Source organism: Hyperolius riggenbachi, chromosome 12, assembly GCF_040937935.1.
Source record: "Hyperolius riggenbachi isolate aHypRig1 chromosome 12, aHypRig1.pri, whole genome shotgun sequence".
Taxonomy (NCBI): Eukaryota; Metazoa; Chordata; class Amphibia; order Anura; family Hyperoliidae; genus Hyperolius; species Hyperolius riggenbachi.
In genome coordinates, this window is record NC_090657.1 from 14,100,833 (window position 1) to 14,117,837 (window position 17,005).

The 17,005-nt window shown below is 49.5% G+C and overlaps 2 protein-coding genes across 3 annotated transcripts in view; one reads left to right on the top strand and one right to left on the bottom strand.

Moving 5' to 3' along the window:
- The window catches only part of HDAC5 (histone deacetylase 5), a 229,431-nt gene that overhangs the window by 1,282 nt on the left and 211,144 nt on the right, over positions 1-17,005 (top strand). The window lies entirely within an intron of this gene.
- LOC137540898 (mucin-2-like) lies at positions 9,284-14,707 on the bottom strand. Its single transcript, XM_068262082.1, has one exon. The coding sequence runs from the start codon at positions 14,705-14,707 to the stop codon at positions 9,284-9,286; it is 5,424 nt and encodes a 1,807-aa protein (XP_068118183.1).

Sequence of the window (17,005 nt, forward strand, 5' to 3'; positions counted from 1 at the left end):
CAGTTCAGTTTCAACATAAAATCTGCTTTTTGGATCTCCCTTCAATTCTTCTTCAATTCAGCGTTACGCTGGGGATACACGGTTCGTTTTTGCTGTGCGTTTTTGCTCTCGATCATTTTTGCCGCTCGATTTCAGCTCTCAATTCTCTTATCTTCCGTTCGTTTTTTTTATCTTTTTGCATTCACTTCTATCAGAAATCGAATGGCCAAAGGATCGAAAGGGAGATCGTACATGTCGGAAATGATCTATCGAACCATCTAATCAGCTACAAAACGAACCGTGTATTCCCAGCATTACATTTTCTACTGCTATAAAACTGGTTTTCGTTTGTTTACATGTAGTAATAAACCTGACAGCGTTCTATTTTAGCGGTGGTTAGAGAGATATGCTTGGCATGCAGGTGGTTGTCTGGCGTGATACTGCGAGATTGCCCACAGATCGCCTCGTGTAACCGGTATCTTCTGCTGAATCAAATCGCTTTTTTTTCTGTTTTCAACTTGAAATCAATTGGATGATCAAATAAACAGGATTAATGACATGCTGCGATTTCCTAACTAGATTTATATGATTGCAAGTCGGAGCACTGGATTGTGGCATGTCTGCCTGCTAAATGCAAGACTTTATTCTGTGAGCTAGTTCCTCAAGTCACGTTTGTAAATGAGAGCTGGCTTCGCACGAGCGAATCATCAGATCTTTAAATGGCAGTCTTATCTCAGAATAGACTTCATTATAGCAGTAGACAATATCTTTTCCTTTACAGCTGAATGTAAAAAAGGTGACAAGCGAGGATTAGAACTATACTGACTGGGGATTGGGTGGCACTGATGTCAGCGCAAATTATGATTGGTCCTGACGAATTTGGGTTAAGATATGTTTAAATACCGCTAATTAAAAGGGGCAGCGTGAATTTGTTTTTGTTTTGGGTACAGAACAGCTGATCGTCTGCTGATAAGTATTGGGTGAGGTTGATATAACAGGATTTTGAGAAAGCACGGGAATTAAAGGGATGGTATTAATAACTCATGTGTGTATATTTATAGAAGCAGCCATTTTGTAGGCTAAGCCAGCAGTCCTAAGAATCAGTTCAGTTGTGACATAACTGAGATGTCTAGAAAATCATTAGGCTGTATTTATAAAATATTGGCTCATGCCACAAAATGGATTCCTTATGGGTGATGAGCTCACTTTAAGGCTTTTTTTTTTTTTTTTTTTTACAGGAGGGCAGCCCAGCGCCATTGAATGATTTGTTATTGTTCTGCTATTAGTGTATATTTGTAAATACTTATGCAGCCATGATATAGGCAAGCTAGCAATTATGAGTGAGGTTTACCTGATCAGTGAGAACTAGTGCCATGACTGAGGCATAAGTCACAAATTACCCTGGTGACCACACTGTCCCTGAGATGCCATTTCAATCTTACCTACTGTGTCTGTTACACATCTAATGTTGCAGCCGTTACCTCCTATGGGTATATAGAGTATATAGCAGCTAGTGCGCTTAGAATAACGCAGCTTCTTTCGGCTTTTCAGAATAGTTTATGTTCAATGGAATAATATACTGATAGCATACAAATTGCCAACTGACCTGAAATGGATATGGAGGCTGCCATATTTATTACCTATTAAACAATACCAGTTGCCTGGCTGTCCTGCTGATTTTTCATGCATCATTAGTGTCTGAATCACACACCTGAAACAAGCATCTGACTTCAATCAGAAACATCTGATCTGCATGCTTGTTCTGGGGCTGTGGGTAAAATTAGGCAGAGGTTCAGCAGGACAGCCAGGCAATTTGCATTGTTTAAAGAAAACCTGTAACAAGAAAAAGTTCCTCTGGGGGGTACTCCCCTCGGGTGGGGGAAGCCTCCGGATCCTATCGAGGCTTCCTCCGTCCTCCTGAGTCCCACGGCGGCGGCGAAAAAGGTCCCGGAACAGCAGGGATGTAAATATTTACCTTCCCGGCTCCAGCGCAGGCGCAGTATCGGCTCTCTGCCTCGGAGATCGTCGGAAATAGCCGATTGCTGTCGGACCCCACTACTGCGCAGGCACAAGTTTCCTGTGCCTGCGCAGTAGAGCGGACCCGACAGAGATCGGCTATTCCCGCCTATCTCCGTGCTGAGAGCCGCAACAGCGCCACCCGCTGGAGCCAGGAAAGGTAAATAAATGTAGCTTGTCAGGCTTGTCGGGGGAGGATTGCGGGACACTTCAGGGGAGCCAGCGCTGGATTTCCTGTAGCTACAGGGGAGGGGGAAGCCTCATTGGGGGAACTATTTTTTTGTTATAGAGTCTCTTTAAAAGGAAATAAAGATGGCAGCCTCCATATCACTCTCACTTCAGTTGTCCTTTAAAGTCCTTTAAAGAAAACCTGTAAGGAAAACAAGTGCTCCTATTGGGTACTTGCTTTAGGAGGGAGAAGCCTCTGACTTCTAATGAGGCCTCCCCTGTCCTCCTGTGTAGCTCCAATCCAGCGCTGGCATCCCTGTAAATCCACCATCCAGCTTGTCAGCAGATGTGTGCAGCGATATTTCCCTATGTGATGCAGAGCAGGGGCATTACTATCTCCCCCTTCGGGCTCTGGCGGAAGTAGCTGAGCTTGATCGGGTTCCGTTCTGCTGCGCAGGGGCAAGATGCCTGTTTAGTAGAGCAGACTCGATCAGGCTTAGCTATTTCTGCTAAAGCCAGAGGGGGGAGATGGTACTGCCTCTGCTCTTCATCACATCGGTAACTATTGCCATCGGCTGCTGATCGAGGGAGCCAGCGCAGGATTGATGCTGCTCAGGAGTATTGCTAAGTACACACGATACAATTTTCTGCCAGATTTACCTGCCAGATCGATTTTTTTCCCAGCATGTCCGATCTGAATTTCAATCGATTTCCATAAAAGTGAACGGAAATCGATTGAAATTCAGATCGAACATGTTGAAAAAAAAACTATCTGGCAGATAAATCTCCCAGAAAATTGTATCGTGTGTTCTTAGCATAAGGGGTAAGCTTCATTAGGATTCAGAGGCTTCTCCCTCCTTAGGTACATACCCCCCAGGGGCACTTTCCTTTATTACAGGTTCTCTTTAATGCTATTATGATGCGTTACTGATATTGCCTACTGAAGAGATTTGAGAATCACCTGGCTGCTTATTGTTTACATGTACTTCTCCTTTCCCAGCAGCCTATACATGTACACCAAACTTTGCTGTAGCACTTTCACAAGCAGCTCCCAGCATTCAGTGCTTCCCACCCTGTGTATAACAGCATTACTTCTATATCTGAGCTGTGAGTCCCATATCTGCACATTAGGTCTAAGAAGACGAGACCGGTAGCAGACTCAGTGTGCAGATCATGCATTGGTTTAAAGTGGATCCGAGATAAACTTTTACTCATTGCATAATTGTGTTCCTTTCATATAGTTTATAGGGCATTCCTCAAGCCAAATACTTTTTTGTTTTTGTTTTAATACTCTAATTCCCTATAAACTAAACAAGCCCCGCCCACAGCTCCTTTTGTGCCTTGGCACTGTAGCAAGGGCTTATGGGAGCTCAGTCTGGGCAGGAGGAGGTGGTTACTAGCCATTGATTTCAGAGGCAGAGGGGAGGAGAAGAGGGGACTGAATTTACACACAGGCAAGCTGATAGCATCTCCAGCCCTCAGCCTGTGACAATGTGACAAACAGAACATGGCTGCCCTCATTGTATCACAGGAATAAATAATCATAAACTGTTGAAGCTGTTTGCAGCTAGATTTGCTGTGTAAAGGATCTAAACTTTAGATAAGATATATAGACAAGTTACGTGTTATAGTTAGTTTTTCATCTCGGACCCGGTTTAGGGCTGGTATACACCATGCAATTTTCACTTTATCTCTTTTTCCCGATTGCGAAAATGATCAGATCAGGGAAGGAAATATACAGCCTACTGATTGCCAGCGATCCCAAGCTCAAAATCTTGATTAGAAGAGTAGACATGCTGAAAAATATGATGCAAAATACCGCTCCGTGTGTAGGTTCTTTCGATCAATTTTTGATCTATATCCAATCAGATAAGAAATTGGAAAATATTGGATATGTGTGTAATTGATCTGCTCACTTGCTCAAATAGGATCTGTAGTGAAGGTTGCAGGGTGTGTACCAGACTTTATAGTTTTATTTAGTAGGTTTGTGAGTACACTTATCCTTTAAAGTGAATTCGAGGTGAGAGGAATATGGAGGCTGCCATATTTGTTTCCTTTTAAACAGTACCAGTTGCCTGGCAGTTCTGCTGATCTATTTGGCTGCAGTATTGTCTGAATAACAGCGGAATCAAGCATGCAGCTAATCTTGTCAGATCTGACAATAATGTGAGAGTCACCTGATCTGCTGCATGCTTGTTCAGGGTCTATGGCTATAAGTATAGAGGCAGAGGATCAGCAGGACGGCCAGGCACCCGGTATTGCTTAAAAGTGGATGCGAGATACATTTTTACTCATTGCATAATTGTGTTCCTTTCATATAGTTTATAGGACATTCATCAAGCCAAATACTTGTTTTGTTTTGTTTTAATACGCTAATTCCCTATAAACTAAACAAGTCTCGCCCACAGCTTCTCCAGCGCCTAGGCACTATGCGTCCCATGTAGCAAGGGCTTATGGGAGCTCAGTCTGGGCAGGAGGAGGAGAAGGAGGTGTTACTAGCCATAGATTTCAGAGGCAGAGGAGAGGGGAGTGGAGTTTTCACAGGCTGAGGGCTGGAGATGCAGAGCAGCTTGTCTGTGTGTCATGATCACAAGAAGAACATGGCTGCTCTCATTGTATCACAGAACTTTGTCTCTAAACTTTAGATGAGATATATAGACAAGTTACTTGTTATAGTTAGTTTTTCATCTCAGATCCAAAAGGAAATAAATATGGCAGCCTCCATATCACTCTAACCTTTGATTCAGTTTATCTTGACATCTTCACCAAGCTGAAGCATCACTTTTAAAATGCCTCCTGGAAGTGTCAGTACGTCATATAAATGAAAAAAAAACTGCACCTGCGTCTGTCTAGAGGCATCTGTAGTGCAGCAGAGCTTTGGGAAGAGACCAGATCTACACACGTGCTGATTTGTGTATTGATCTGGCCCCCGGGCAGACTTGCTTGTTGACGTCGTGCTGTAAGTACTATAATTATATGTCCATATCCCTCTCAGTTAAGGTTCCCTTTATTGGAGGGGATTCAGTATCTGTTTGCTTCTTATTGCTGTCTGTACCCCCTCAGTGGGAAGTTTCCGCCACACTTCCTGTTTCTTGATGTTCCTTTCACTGCAGTGAGAAATAAGGAACATATTCTAAATAAAAAGAAACCCGTCCTTTGTGGTGTCTATTGAGAGAACCAATACAGAGATGCGTCTGATACACAATGGCTTATGTTATTACGGTATTACTAATATCATTATCAGAGGACGGTGTTGTACTGCTTATGTGATTATTACATTGACGTCTTCAGCCTATCTTGTACAATGGAATCATTTTTAGCCTTGTATGACTCTATTATGTGCCTTGTCCAAGATCACATGATAAGCGCAATAAAATTCTGGGAAAAGTGTGTACAGGTTCTTTGTAATGAAAAAGCTGCAACAATGTTGCCTCTTTCAGTCGCCTCTTGCGTGAGATATATGTTTTCCTGTGTGGATATGGTAGTATTGCGGCGATAATCCCATGTCAGTGTGTAGCCAGGGGGAGGAGGGGTCTTGGGGCTTGGCACTTAATGGTAAAGGACACCCGAAGTGGAAATAAACTAATGAAACAAACAACTGTATCTATCCCCCTTCTCCTAAAAAATGACTTTTTAAGATATTCTACAGTTTTATTTTATGTTTAAATCTACTTTTTAAGTTTTAACTGTTTTATTGTTTTTGCTCAATGACACATTCATTGAAGTATGCCAGACCTAAAATCTACCAACTATTGACACTTTTTATCTTTTTCCTGCTCTCAGAAACCCTTTTCTGCTAGGAAAGTGTTTTGTAGTTGGAATTTCTTATCAGTGAGGGTCACACTGTAGTCACTTCCTGTCTGAGTCAGGACTGAGTCAGCCACTTACATACCTGATATTTAACTCTTTCAGGCAGAGAAAGAAAAAAAGGAACACAGCCTAGTTATTTGTGTGCTAGGCACTGTACATACACATGTCTATCTCATCATGTCACATGTCACTTCGGGTATCCTATAAAGCAGCTCTGTCATTTACATTCCACATCTGCATGTAGAAACTGTATGAAAGCAATCACATTTTATGCTGGCAGTCATTTTGCCAGAAGTCAGTGAGGCTGGTCTGCCAAAGCTCCAGGGCTATATTCTGTGATCCTGTAAGGTCTGCGGTGTTTGTACGGCGGCGTAACGCCGAGACCCGGGCTGCAGCTCGGATTTCTGGGTCTCAGCGAGCCGCTGACGTCACTGGAACGCAGGGTGGTTCTCAGAGGCCATTGGATAAGCGGAGGACGCGTTTCCAGTACGCGCTTCGCAGATGTAAATAGTAGCTCACGTTTTCCCTGCGTATCAGCTGACACGCTGAATGATGATTGGTTGCTTTTCAATTCTGTTTGTGTTGATTGGTTAGCGCTTGTATTTAAACCCAGTGAGCGCCCCCAGTCATCGTCCGTGATAGCATTAGCTTTGGCTTGTTGCTGAGTATGTGCTCACTACCTTGGATTCCTGTTGTCGACTATTGCCTTATATCTTGACCACATTTATCTCTGCTGGATTTCCTGTCGCCGACTACTGCCTTATATCCTGACCATGTTTATCTCTGCTGGATTTCCTGTTGCCAACCTTGCTGTTGTACCTGGTAGAAGCTTGATTGCTGCCTGGTTTGACCTTCTGCTTGGACATGGATTTGCATGAACTCTGCCTTGACCAACCTCGGATTGCTTGACTACGCTATCTCTGGAAAGTAATACCTGGACTGCCTTGCTACTCACCTGGAACTCCTGACACTGCAGTCATCTGACTGTCTCGTCTGTATAGCCTTATCCTCCAGGCCTCAGGTGACTATTATATATCTACTGTGCCATTGCTTACTAAGTATTACCAGGTTCTGTTCGGTGGATTGCTACCTATCAGGCTGTATGCTACATCTACCTGCAGGGTTACTATAGTATTGTGTTAGGTAGGAGTTTGCGCAGGTGTTACAGGCTGGGCTCTGGGTCAGTCATATGGGCATATGCTCTGAATTGTAGTCATTGACCAGACAGGCCTGACAGATCCATCACTTTGGCTTGCCCAGAGATCGTGGTCTTTGTAAGCTTTGTAACTTTTCTCTGGCCCATAAAAGCCCATTTCTGTAACCCTACTTCTTTTAAATATAACTCCGCCAGGGGGAAGCGCAGCACTATTTTTTGTAATTTTTTTTGAAAGCATGTAGCTAGCCTAGCGCTAGCTACATGCTTTCCCCCTCCCTTCGCTATCCCTCCCACCCCTCCGATCACCGCCGGCGCTTTTACCCTGCAGGGAATCCCGTTCTGAACGAGATTCCCTGTATGGGCTTCCCCGTCGCAATGGCGACGATCGCGATGACGTCATCGACGTTGTGACATCAGCGGGTGCTCCGATCCACCCCTCAGCGCTGTCTGGCACTGATTGGCCAGGCAGCGAAAGGGGTCTGGGGGGCGTGGCGCGGCGGATAGCGGCGAATAGGCGGGTAGCGGCGGTGACCGTTATGCACACGCAGCTAGCAGAAAAAAAATTATCTAAATCGGCCCAGCAGGGCCTGAGCGGAACCCTCCGGCGGCTTACCCCGTGTCACACACGGGGTTACCACCAAGGAGGTTAAGGTTGCCATTCCCCCCAAACCCCATGTTATACTCACCTAGCCCCCTGTCAGTCCCAATGATGATATCACACTGGGGCTTTTGTCTAGGACTCGCATCGTTGCGGTGGTCCAGCCTCCACCTCTGGGAGTGGGCGTGGCACTCACACCACTCAGGGCTGGTGCACACCAGAGCGGTTCTGAAGCGTTTCTCAAAACGCTTGCAGAGGGAAAACCGCTTGGCTAATTAAAGTGAACGGGACGGTGCACATCAGAGCGGTTCCTGAGCGTTTCTCAAAACGCTTGCAGAGGGAAAACCACTTGGCTAATGAAAGTGAATGGGCTGGTGCAGACCAGAGCGGTTCGTTTTTTCCACAAACACACACTCGGGGGCTGCAGCATTTTTTAGATTTCTGAGGCGTTTCTGCCTCGATGTAAAGTATAGGAAAGTGGAGAAACTCTCTGAGAAACGCTAGATCAGAGCGGCTTTCCAGGCGTTTTGTTACAGTAGCTGTTCAGTAACAGTTTTACTGTAACAATATATGAAATCTGCTACACAAAAACGCTCCAAAAAACCGCTAAGCATGTTTAGAAAACCTCTCTACACATGCCTAAAATCGCCCTGAAATCTGCTTCAAAAACCTCTAGCGTTTTGCGGATCTGCTAGAGGTTTTTGGCTTGCACTGGGCCTTACACACACTTTTCAAGGGGTGCTTCTATGTGGGAGGGATGCAAAGCTTTTTGGGACGAGCGTTGTAAAAACAGCGCAGGAGATGTGGGCGCAACCAGCACCAATGTAGGCCGTAATAGGAATTACCGCTATAGCGACGCTCAGTGAGTAATTTTGGCGCCGTCAATAGAATGGAGCGCAAATTACTGCAAAAACACTGTAATTCGTCCACTACCCGCTGATTGGGGGCGGGTCGATTGCCCACTAAATCAAGAGATGTATGGCCACCTTAAAGAAAACCTGTAACAAAGAAAAGCTCCCCTGGGGGGTACTCACCTCGGGTGGGTGAAGCCTCCGGATCCTATCAAGGCTTCCCCCGTCCTCCTGTGTCCCACGGCGACTGCAAAAAAGGTCCTGGAACGGCGGGGATGTAAATATTTACCTTCCCGGCTCCAGCGCAGGCGCAGTATCGGCTCTCCGCTCGGAGATAGGCGGAAATAGCGATCGCTGTCGGCCCGCTCTACTGCGCAGGCGCAAGTCTCCTGCAAGTCTCCTGCGCCTGCATAGTAGAGCAGACCTCACTGAGATCGGCTATTTCCGCCTATCTCCGTGCTGAGAGCCACAACAGCGCCCCCGCTGGAGCCAGGGAAGGTAAATAAATCAGCGCTTGTCAGGCTTGTCGAGGGAGGATTCCGGGACACTTCGGGGGAGCCATTGCTGGACTGCCTGCAGCTACAGGGGAGGGGGAAGCATCATTGGGACCCTGAGGCTTCCCCCTCCCCAGGTGAGTACCCCCCAGGGGAACTTTTTTTTGTTACAGGTTCTCTTCAACACTTTGAATAGGGATGTGCACTAATGTTACCTGCAGTACAAAGCAGGCTGCTGGAGCACTGTTTGCTTTTCATTATGGGGGCAAGTTAGGAAAAGTAAAGATGTCAGAAGCTCCTCAGTATAGACCATTATATTGCCGATACCCCTAATCGGAATCACTGTCCCACAACCTGTAGTATCCCCCACCCTCCCCATGCCTGCTCTGAGAAATCCTCTGCCACAGCTCCGCTGAATGTGGGGGCTGTGATGGTTGCGCTGTGATGGTTGTGCTGCGATGGTTGTGCTGGGATGGTTGTGCTGCGATGGTTGCGCTGTGGTGGTTGCGCTGTGGTGGTTGTGCTGTGGTGGTTGTGCTGTGGTGGTTGTGCTGTGGTGGTTGTGCTGTGGTGGTTGGGCTGGGATAGTTGGGCTGCGGTGGTTGTGCTGTGCTGGTTGTGCTGTGCTGGTTGTGCTGTGCTGGTTGTGCTGTGCTGGTTGTGCTGCGCTGGTTGTGCTGCGATGGTTGTGCTGCGATGGTTGTGCTGCGATGGTTGTGCTGCGATGGTTGTGCTGCGATGGTTGTGCTGCGATGCTTGTGCTGCGGTGGTTGTGCTGGGGTGGTTGCGCTGGGGTGGTTGCGCTGGGATGGTTGCGCTGTGATGGTTGCGCTGTGATGGTTGCGCTGTGATGGTTGCGCTGTGGTGGTTGCGCTGTGGTGGTTGCGCTGTGGTGGTTGTGCTGTGGTGGTTGTGCTGTGGTGGTTGTGCTGGGATGGTTGTGCTGTGGTGGTTGGGCTGGGATGGTTGTGCTGTGCTGGTTGTGCTGTGATGGCTGTGCTGGTTGTGCTGTGCTGGTTGATCTGTGCTGGTTGTGCTGCGATGGTTGTGCTGTGATGGTTGTGCTGGGATGGTTGTTTTTGGTTGTGCTGTGATGGCTGTGCTGGGATGGTTGGGCTGTGATGGTTGTGCTGGGATGGTTGTGATGTGGTGGTTGTGCTGTGGTGGTTGTGCTGTGGAGGTTGTGCTGGGAAGGTTGTGTTGTGATGGTGGTGCTGTGATGGTGGTGCTGTGATGGTAGTGCTGTGATGGTAGTGCTGTGATTGTGGTGCTGGGATGGTTGTGCTGTGGTGGTTGTGCTGTGGAGGTTGTGCTGGGATGGTTGTGCTGGGATGGTTGTGCTGGGATGGTTGTGCTGGGATGGTTGTGCTGGGATGGTTGTTTTTGGTTGTGCTGTGATGGCTGTGCTGTGATGGTTGGGCTGTGATGGTTGTGCTGGGATGGTTGTGATGTGGTGGTTGTGATGTGGTGGTTGTGCTGTGGTGGTTGTGCTGTGGAGGTTGTGCTGGGAAGGTTGTGCTGCGATGGTTGTGTTGTGATGGTGGTGCTGTGATGGTGGTGCTGTGATGGTGGTGCTGTGATGGTAGTGCTGTGATTGTGGTGCTGGGATGGTTGTGCTGTGGAGGTTGTGCTGTGGAGGTTGTGCTGTGGAGGTTGTGCTGGGATGGTTGTGCTGGGATGGTTGTGCTGGGGATGGTTGTGCTGTGGTGGTTATTCTGGGATGGACGTGCTGGGATGGACGTGCTGGGATGGACGTGCTGGGATGGTTGTGCTGGGATGGTTGTTTTTGGTTGTGCTGCGGTGGTTGTGCTGTGATGGCTGTGCTGGGATAGTTGGGCTGGGATGGTTGTGCTGTGGTGATTGTGCTGTGGAGGTTGTGCTGGGAAGGTTGTGCTGGGAAGGTTGTGCTGGGATGGTTGTGCTGCAATGGTTGTGCTGTGATGGTGGTGCTGTGATGGTGGTGCTGTGGTGGTTGTGCTGTGGAGGTTGTGCTGGGAAGGTAGTGTTGTGATGGTGGTGCTGTGATGGTGGTGCTGTGATAGTGGTGCTGTGGTGGTTGTGCTGCGATGGTTGTGCTGGGGTGGTTGTGCTGTGATGGTGGTGCTGTGATGATGGTGCTGTGATGGTGGTGCTGTGATGGTGGTGCTGTGGAGGTTGTGCTGTGGAGATTGTGCTGGGAAGGTTGTGCTGTGATGGTTGTGCTGGGAAGGTTGTGCTGGGATGGTTGTGCTGTGATGGTTGTGCTGTGACGGTTGTGCTGCGATGGTTGCGCTGCGATGGTTGCGCTGCGATGGTTGCGCTGCGGTGGTTGCGCTGTGGTGGTTGCGCTGTGGTGGTTGCGCTGTGGTGGTTGCGCTGTGGTGGTTGCGCTGTGATGGTTGCGCTGTGATGGTTGCGCTGTGATGGTTGCGCTGTGATGGTTGGGCTGTGATGGTTGCGCTGCGATGGTTGTGCTGCGGTGGTTGTGCTGTGGTGGTTGCGCTGGGATGGTTGCGCTGTGATGGTTGTGCTGGGGTGGTTGTGCTGTGATGGTGGTGCTGTGATGGTGGTGCTGTGATGATGGTGCTGTGATGGTGGTGCTGTGGAGGTTGTGCTGGGAAGGTTGTGCTGTGATGGTGGTGCTGTGATGGTGGTGCTGTGGTGGTTGCGCTGTGGTGGTTGCGCTGTGATGGTTGTGCTGTGGTGGTTGCGCTGTGGTGGTTGCGCTGTGGTGGTTGTGCTGTGGTGGTTGTGCTGTGGTGGTTGTGCTGCTGTGGTGGTTGTGCTGTGGTGGTTGTGCTGTGGTGGTTGTGCTGGGATGGTTGTGCTGTGGTGGTTGGGCTGGGATGGTTGTGCTGTGCTGGTTGTGCTGTGATGGCTGTGCTGTGCTGGTTGTGCTGTGCTGGTTGATCTGTGCTGGTTGTGCTGCGATGGTTGTGCTGCGATGGTTGTGCTGCGATGGTTGTGCTGCGATGGTTGTGCTGTGATGGTTGTGCTGGGATGGTTGTGCTGTGGAGGTTGTGCTGGGAAGGTAGTGTTGTGATGGTGGTGCTGTGATGGTGGTGCTGTGATAGTGGTGCTGTGGTGGTTGTGCTGCGATGGTTGTGCTGGGGTGGTTGTGCTGTGATGGTGGTGCTGTGATGATGGTGCTGTTATGGTGGTGCTGTGATGGTGGTGCTGTGGAGGTTGTGCTGTGGAGATTGTGCTGGGAAGGTTGTGCTGTGATGGTGGTGCTGTGATGGTTGTGCTGGGAAGGTTGTGCTGGGATGGTTGTGCTGTGATGGTTGTGCTGTGACGGTTGTGCTGCGATGGTTGTGCTGCGATGGTTGCGCTGCGATGGTTGCGCTGTGGTGGTTGCACTGTGGTGGTTGCGCTGTGGTGGTAGCGCTGTGGTAGTTGCGCTGTGGTGGTTGCGCTGTGGTGGTTGCGCTGTGGTGGTTGCGCTGTGGTGGTTGCGCTGTGATGGTTGCGCTGTGATGGTTGCACTGTGATGGTTGGACTGTGATGGTTGCGCTGCGGTGGTTGTGCTGTGGTGGTTGCGCTGGGATGGTTGCGCTGTGATGGTTGTGCTGGGGTGGTTGTGCTGTGATGGTGGTGCTGTGATGGTGGTGCTGTGATGATGGTGCTGTGATGGTGGTGCTGTGGAGGTTGTGCTGGGAAGGTTGTGCTGTGATGGTGGTGCTGTGATGGTGGTGCTGTGGTGGTTGCACTGTGGTGGTTGCGCTGTGATGGTTGTGCTGTGGTGGTTGCGCTGTGGTGGTTGCGCTGTGGTGGTTGCGCTGTGGTGGTTGTGCTGTGGTGGTTGTGCTGTGGTGGTTGTGCTGTGGTGGTTGTGCTGGGATGGTTGTGCTGTGGTGGTTGGGCTGGGATGGTTGTGCTGTGCTGGTTGTGCTGTGATGGCTGTGCTGTGCTGGTTGTGCTGTGCTGGTTGATCTGTGCTGGTTGTGCTGCGATGGTTGTGCTGCGATGGTTGTGCTGCGATGGTTGTGCTGTGATGGTTGTGCTGGGATGGTTGTTTTTGGTTGTGCTGTGATGGCTGTGCTTGGATGGTTGGGCTGTGATGGTTGTGCTGGGATGGTTGTGATGTGGTGGTTGTGCTGTGGTGGTTGTGCTGTGGAGGTTGTGCTGGGAAGGTTGTGCTGCGATGGTTGTGTTGTGATGGTGGTGCTGTGATGGTGGTGCTGTGATGGTGGTGCTGTGATGGTGGTGCTGTGATGGTGGTGCTGTGATGGTAGTGCTGTGATTGTGGTGCTGGGATGGTTGTGCTGTGGTGGTTGTGCTGTGGAGGTTGTGCTGGGATGGTTGTGCTGGGATGGTTGTGCTGGGATGGTTGTGCTGGGGATGGTTGTGCTGTGGTGGTTATTCTGGGATGGACGTGCTGGGATGGACGTGCTGGGATGGTTGTGCTGGGATGGTTGTTTTTGGTTGTGCTGCGGTGGTTGTGCTGTGATGGCTGTGCTGGGATAGTTGGGCTGGGATGGTTGTGCTGTGGTGATTGTGCTGTGGAGGTTGTGCTGGGAAGGTTGTGCTGGGATGGTTGTGCTGCGATGGTTGTGCTGTGATGGTGGTGCTGTGATGGTGGTGCTGTGATGGTTGTGCTGTGGAGGTTGTGCTGGGAAGGTTGTGTTGTGATGGTGGTGCTGTGATTGTGGTGCTGTGATAGTGGTGCTGTGGTGGTTGTGCTGCGATGGTTGTGCTGGGGTGGTTGTGCTGTGATGGTGGTGCTGTGATGATGGTGCTGTGATGGTGGTGCTGTGATGATGGTGCTGTGATGGTGGTGCTGTGATGGTGGTGCTGTGGAGGTTGTGCTGTGGAGATTGTGCTGGGAAGGTTGTGCTGTGATGGTGGTGCTGTGATGGTTGTGCTGGGAAGGTTGTGCTGGGATGGTTGTGCTGGGATGGTTGTGCTGTGATGGTTGTGCTGCGATGGTTGTGCTGCGATGGTTGTGCTGCGATGGTTGCGCTGCAGTGGTTGTGCTGTGGTGGTTGCGCTGTGGTGGTTGCGCTGTGGTGGTTGCGCTGTGGTGGTTGTGCTGTGGTGGTTGCGCTGTGGTGGTTGCGCTGTGATGGTTGCGCTGTGATGGTTGCACTGTGATGGTTGCACTGTGATGGTTGCGCTGTGATGGTTGCGCTGCGATGGTTGTGCTGCGGTGGTTGTGCTGTGGTGGTTGCGCTGGGATGGTTGCGCTGTGATGGTTGTGCTGGGGTGGTTGTGCTGTGATGGTGGTGCTGGGATGGTGGTGCTGTGATGATGGTGCTGTGATGGTGGTGCTGTGGAGGTTGTGCTGGGAAGGTTGTGCTGTGATGGTGGTGCTGTGATGGTGGTGCTGTGATGGTGGTGCTGTGGAGGTTGTGCTTGGAAGGTTGTGCTGGGATGGTTGTGCTGCGATGGTTGCGCTGTGGTGGTTGCGCTGTGGTGGTTGCGCTGTGGTGGTTGTGCTGTGGTGGTTGTGCTGTGGTGGTTGTGCTGTGGTGGTTGCGCTGTGATGGTTGTGCTGTGATGGATGCACTGTGATGGTTGCGCTGCGATGGTTGTGCTGCGATGGTTGTGCTGCGGTGGTTGTGCTGTGGTGGTTGCGCTGGGATGGTTGCGCTGTGATGGTTGCGCTGCGGTGGTTGTGCTGTGCTTCCTCTGGCATTGGGGTAAATAATCCCATTTCTCGGGGAGTAGCTTCTATGCCTTCCTCTCCCTCCCTCCTGTAATTGGCGTGCTCTTAGAACTTGGCCATAGAAAGGAGTTGGTGGCCTTAGTTACCGATCGCCTCCCTGCTGCATCAGAGAGCAGTTTGTTTGCCACAGCCGAGACTTTTGTTTGCTTTGTTTCTTTCTTGCTGCGATTTGTATAACTTGGCCCCTCAGAAAAGACTGGTGGGAGTGTCGTGAGCTCCCTGAAGGGCCCCCGTGGTCACCAGCTTTGTGTAGATATATCCCAAGCATAATGTCATTAGTATGGATGAGGATGTCCGAGACGTGGGTGATGTCATTACGGTTATAAATTGATGCTGCATGAATGATGTCATAGTTTCTGGTGAGGTCTGGATTATGTCATTATTGTAGGAGATGTATCAGGGAGGTTGTTATAGTTACAGTTGCCATGGGCATCATGCCTTAATAGTCAAGCAGTGTTCTCCTCATGCTCTTTAAAGGGACTCCGAGCACCTCTCATGAGCATGCCTTTAAGCCAGACGACTTCCAACAAAGTCGTGCTATGGCCCCTCTGGAGGAGCCTCTTGCAATGGCCATGCGTGTCACTTCCTCTTCCTGCTTCATTCAGTGATGCACTTCTCTAACAGAGAAGACAGGGGTGACCCGGACGTTATAACAGCCACGATGGCAGCCGCAATTTTTAAATTAAAATCTAACGAAAACTATTTGGTGTAAAACGGTGATTCAGGCATCAAATGAAAGAGGAGAGCACAAGCTACAGAAAGGTATGCATCTTTAAGTACTTTGCAGTACTGGTCAGTAGGGCTGCTCAAATCCGATCCGGGAGACATCCGGATAGTTGCTATCCGGATATCTCCCAGTAAACCTGTGCGGGGCGGGGGGGGGGGGGGTCAAGCTTACCTGTCTGACGTCTTCTTCGTCCGTCCCTCGCCGCCTCCCACGATGCGGTCCACGCGCGTCACGTGATTACAAACACTTCCTCCTTCAACCCGGAAGGAGGAAGTGTTTGTAATCACGTGACCGCCGCTTGGACCGCATTGTGGGGGCGCCGAGGGACGGACGAACAAGACGTCAGACAGGTAAGATTGACCCCGCCCACACCGCACAGCATTACTGGGTGAGATCCGGATAGAACTATCCGAATGTCTCCCAGATCGGATTTGAGCAGCCCTACTGGTCGGAGTCTTAAAGGCATGCCCATTAGAGGCGCTCGGAGTCCCTTTAATGATTACCACTATTGAAAGCATATATAGAGGTCAGTGTTCTCTCCAGAAATTTTTTCTAGCCGGGTGGTATGAAAAAGTAGCCGGGTGGCGCAAGATGAGAGTATGTAGGGCAGGTGCTTCTGTGCACAACTCTGCTTACAGCATAGGAGGAGGTGAGCTGATAACAGCCGGGTGCTCACCAAAACTAGCCGGGTGGAGCACCCGGCTAAAACAGCCTGGGGAGAACACTGGAGGTGATCTTTACCAACATTGTACTATTGAAGAGCAAATACTGTTGTTGAAGGAGGCCCCTAGTGGGCCCCTCTGGTTCTAGGGCCCCAGTGTGGTTGCAAAACTCTGCATCCCCTTTTGCTACGCAACGGAGACCCTTCACTAAGCAAAGTTGACACCCCTAAAAGTATCACACTTAAATTACCCCACAAGACCCAAAACAATAAAGGTCGGCAAGTGCCGTCTCTGCAAATATGAATTGTTCTACTTGGACGTCGAGTCACAAGGCATTCATGGTGGTATTCAGGGTTGGGAGACATCTGCTGATGTTCCAGAATGTGAAAACACAACTAGATTTGAATAAAATTATAATTTATCTTTGTTCAAGAATAAATGTAGATTGTAGTTCATGAGAAAATAAGACATCCCCTGAAAATAAGCCCTAATGCCTCTTTTGGAGCAAAATGTATTTAAAGGACATCTGAGGTGAAAATAAACTGATGAGAAAAACAATTGTATGCATCCTCCTTCTCTTAAGAATGACTTTTTTAGATATCCCACAGTTTTATTTTATGTTTAAAGTGAATGTTTACCTATTTAAAAATAAAAAGTCAGATACTCACCTAAGGAGAGGGAAGGCTCGGTCCTAATGAGCCTTCCCTCTCCCGGTGCCCGGTCCCGCGCAGGATCCCCCGTGGCAGTATTCGACCAGTTCGGTCAAATACTGCCACTTCCGCATGCCTTCGGGAGCTTTCGGAAGCCTTCGGGAGCACTCGGGCTCCCGAGGACGGGGCCGCTCCATACTACGCATGCGCGAGCGCCCTCTATGACGCACTCGCGCGTACGTAGTAT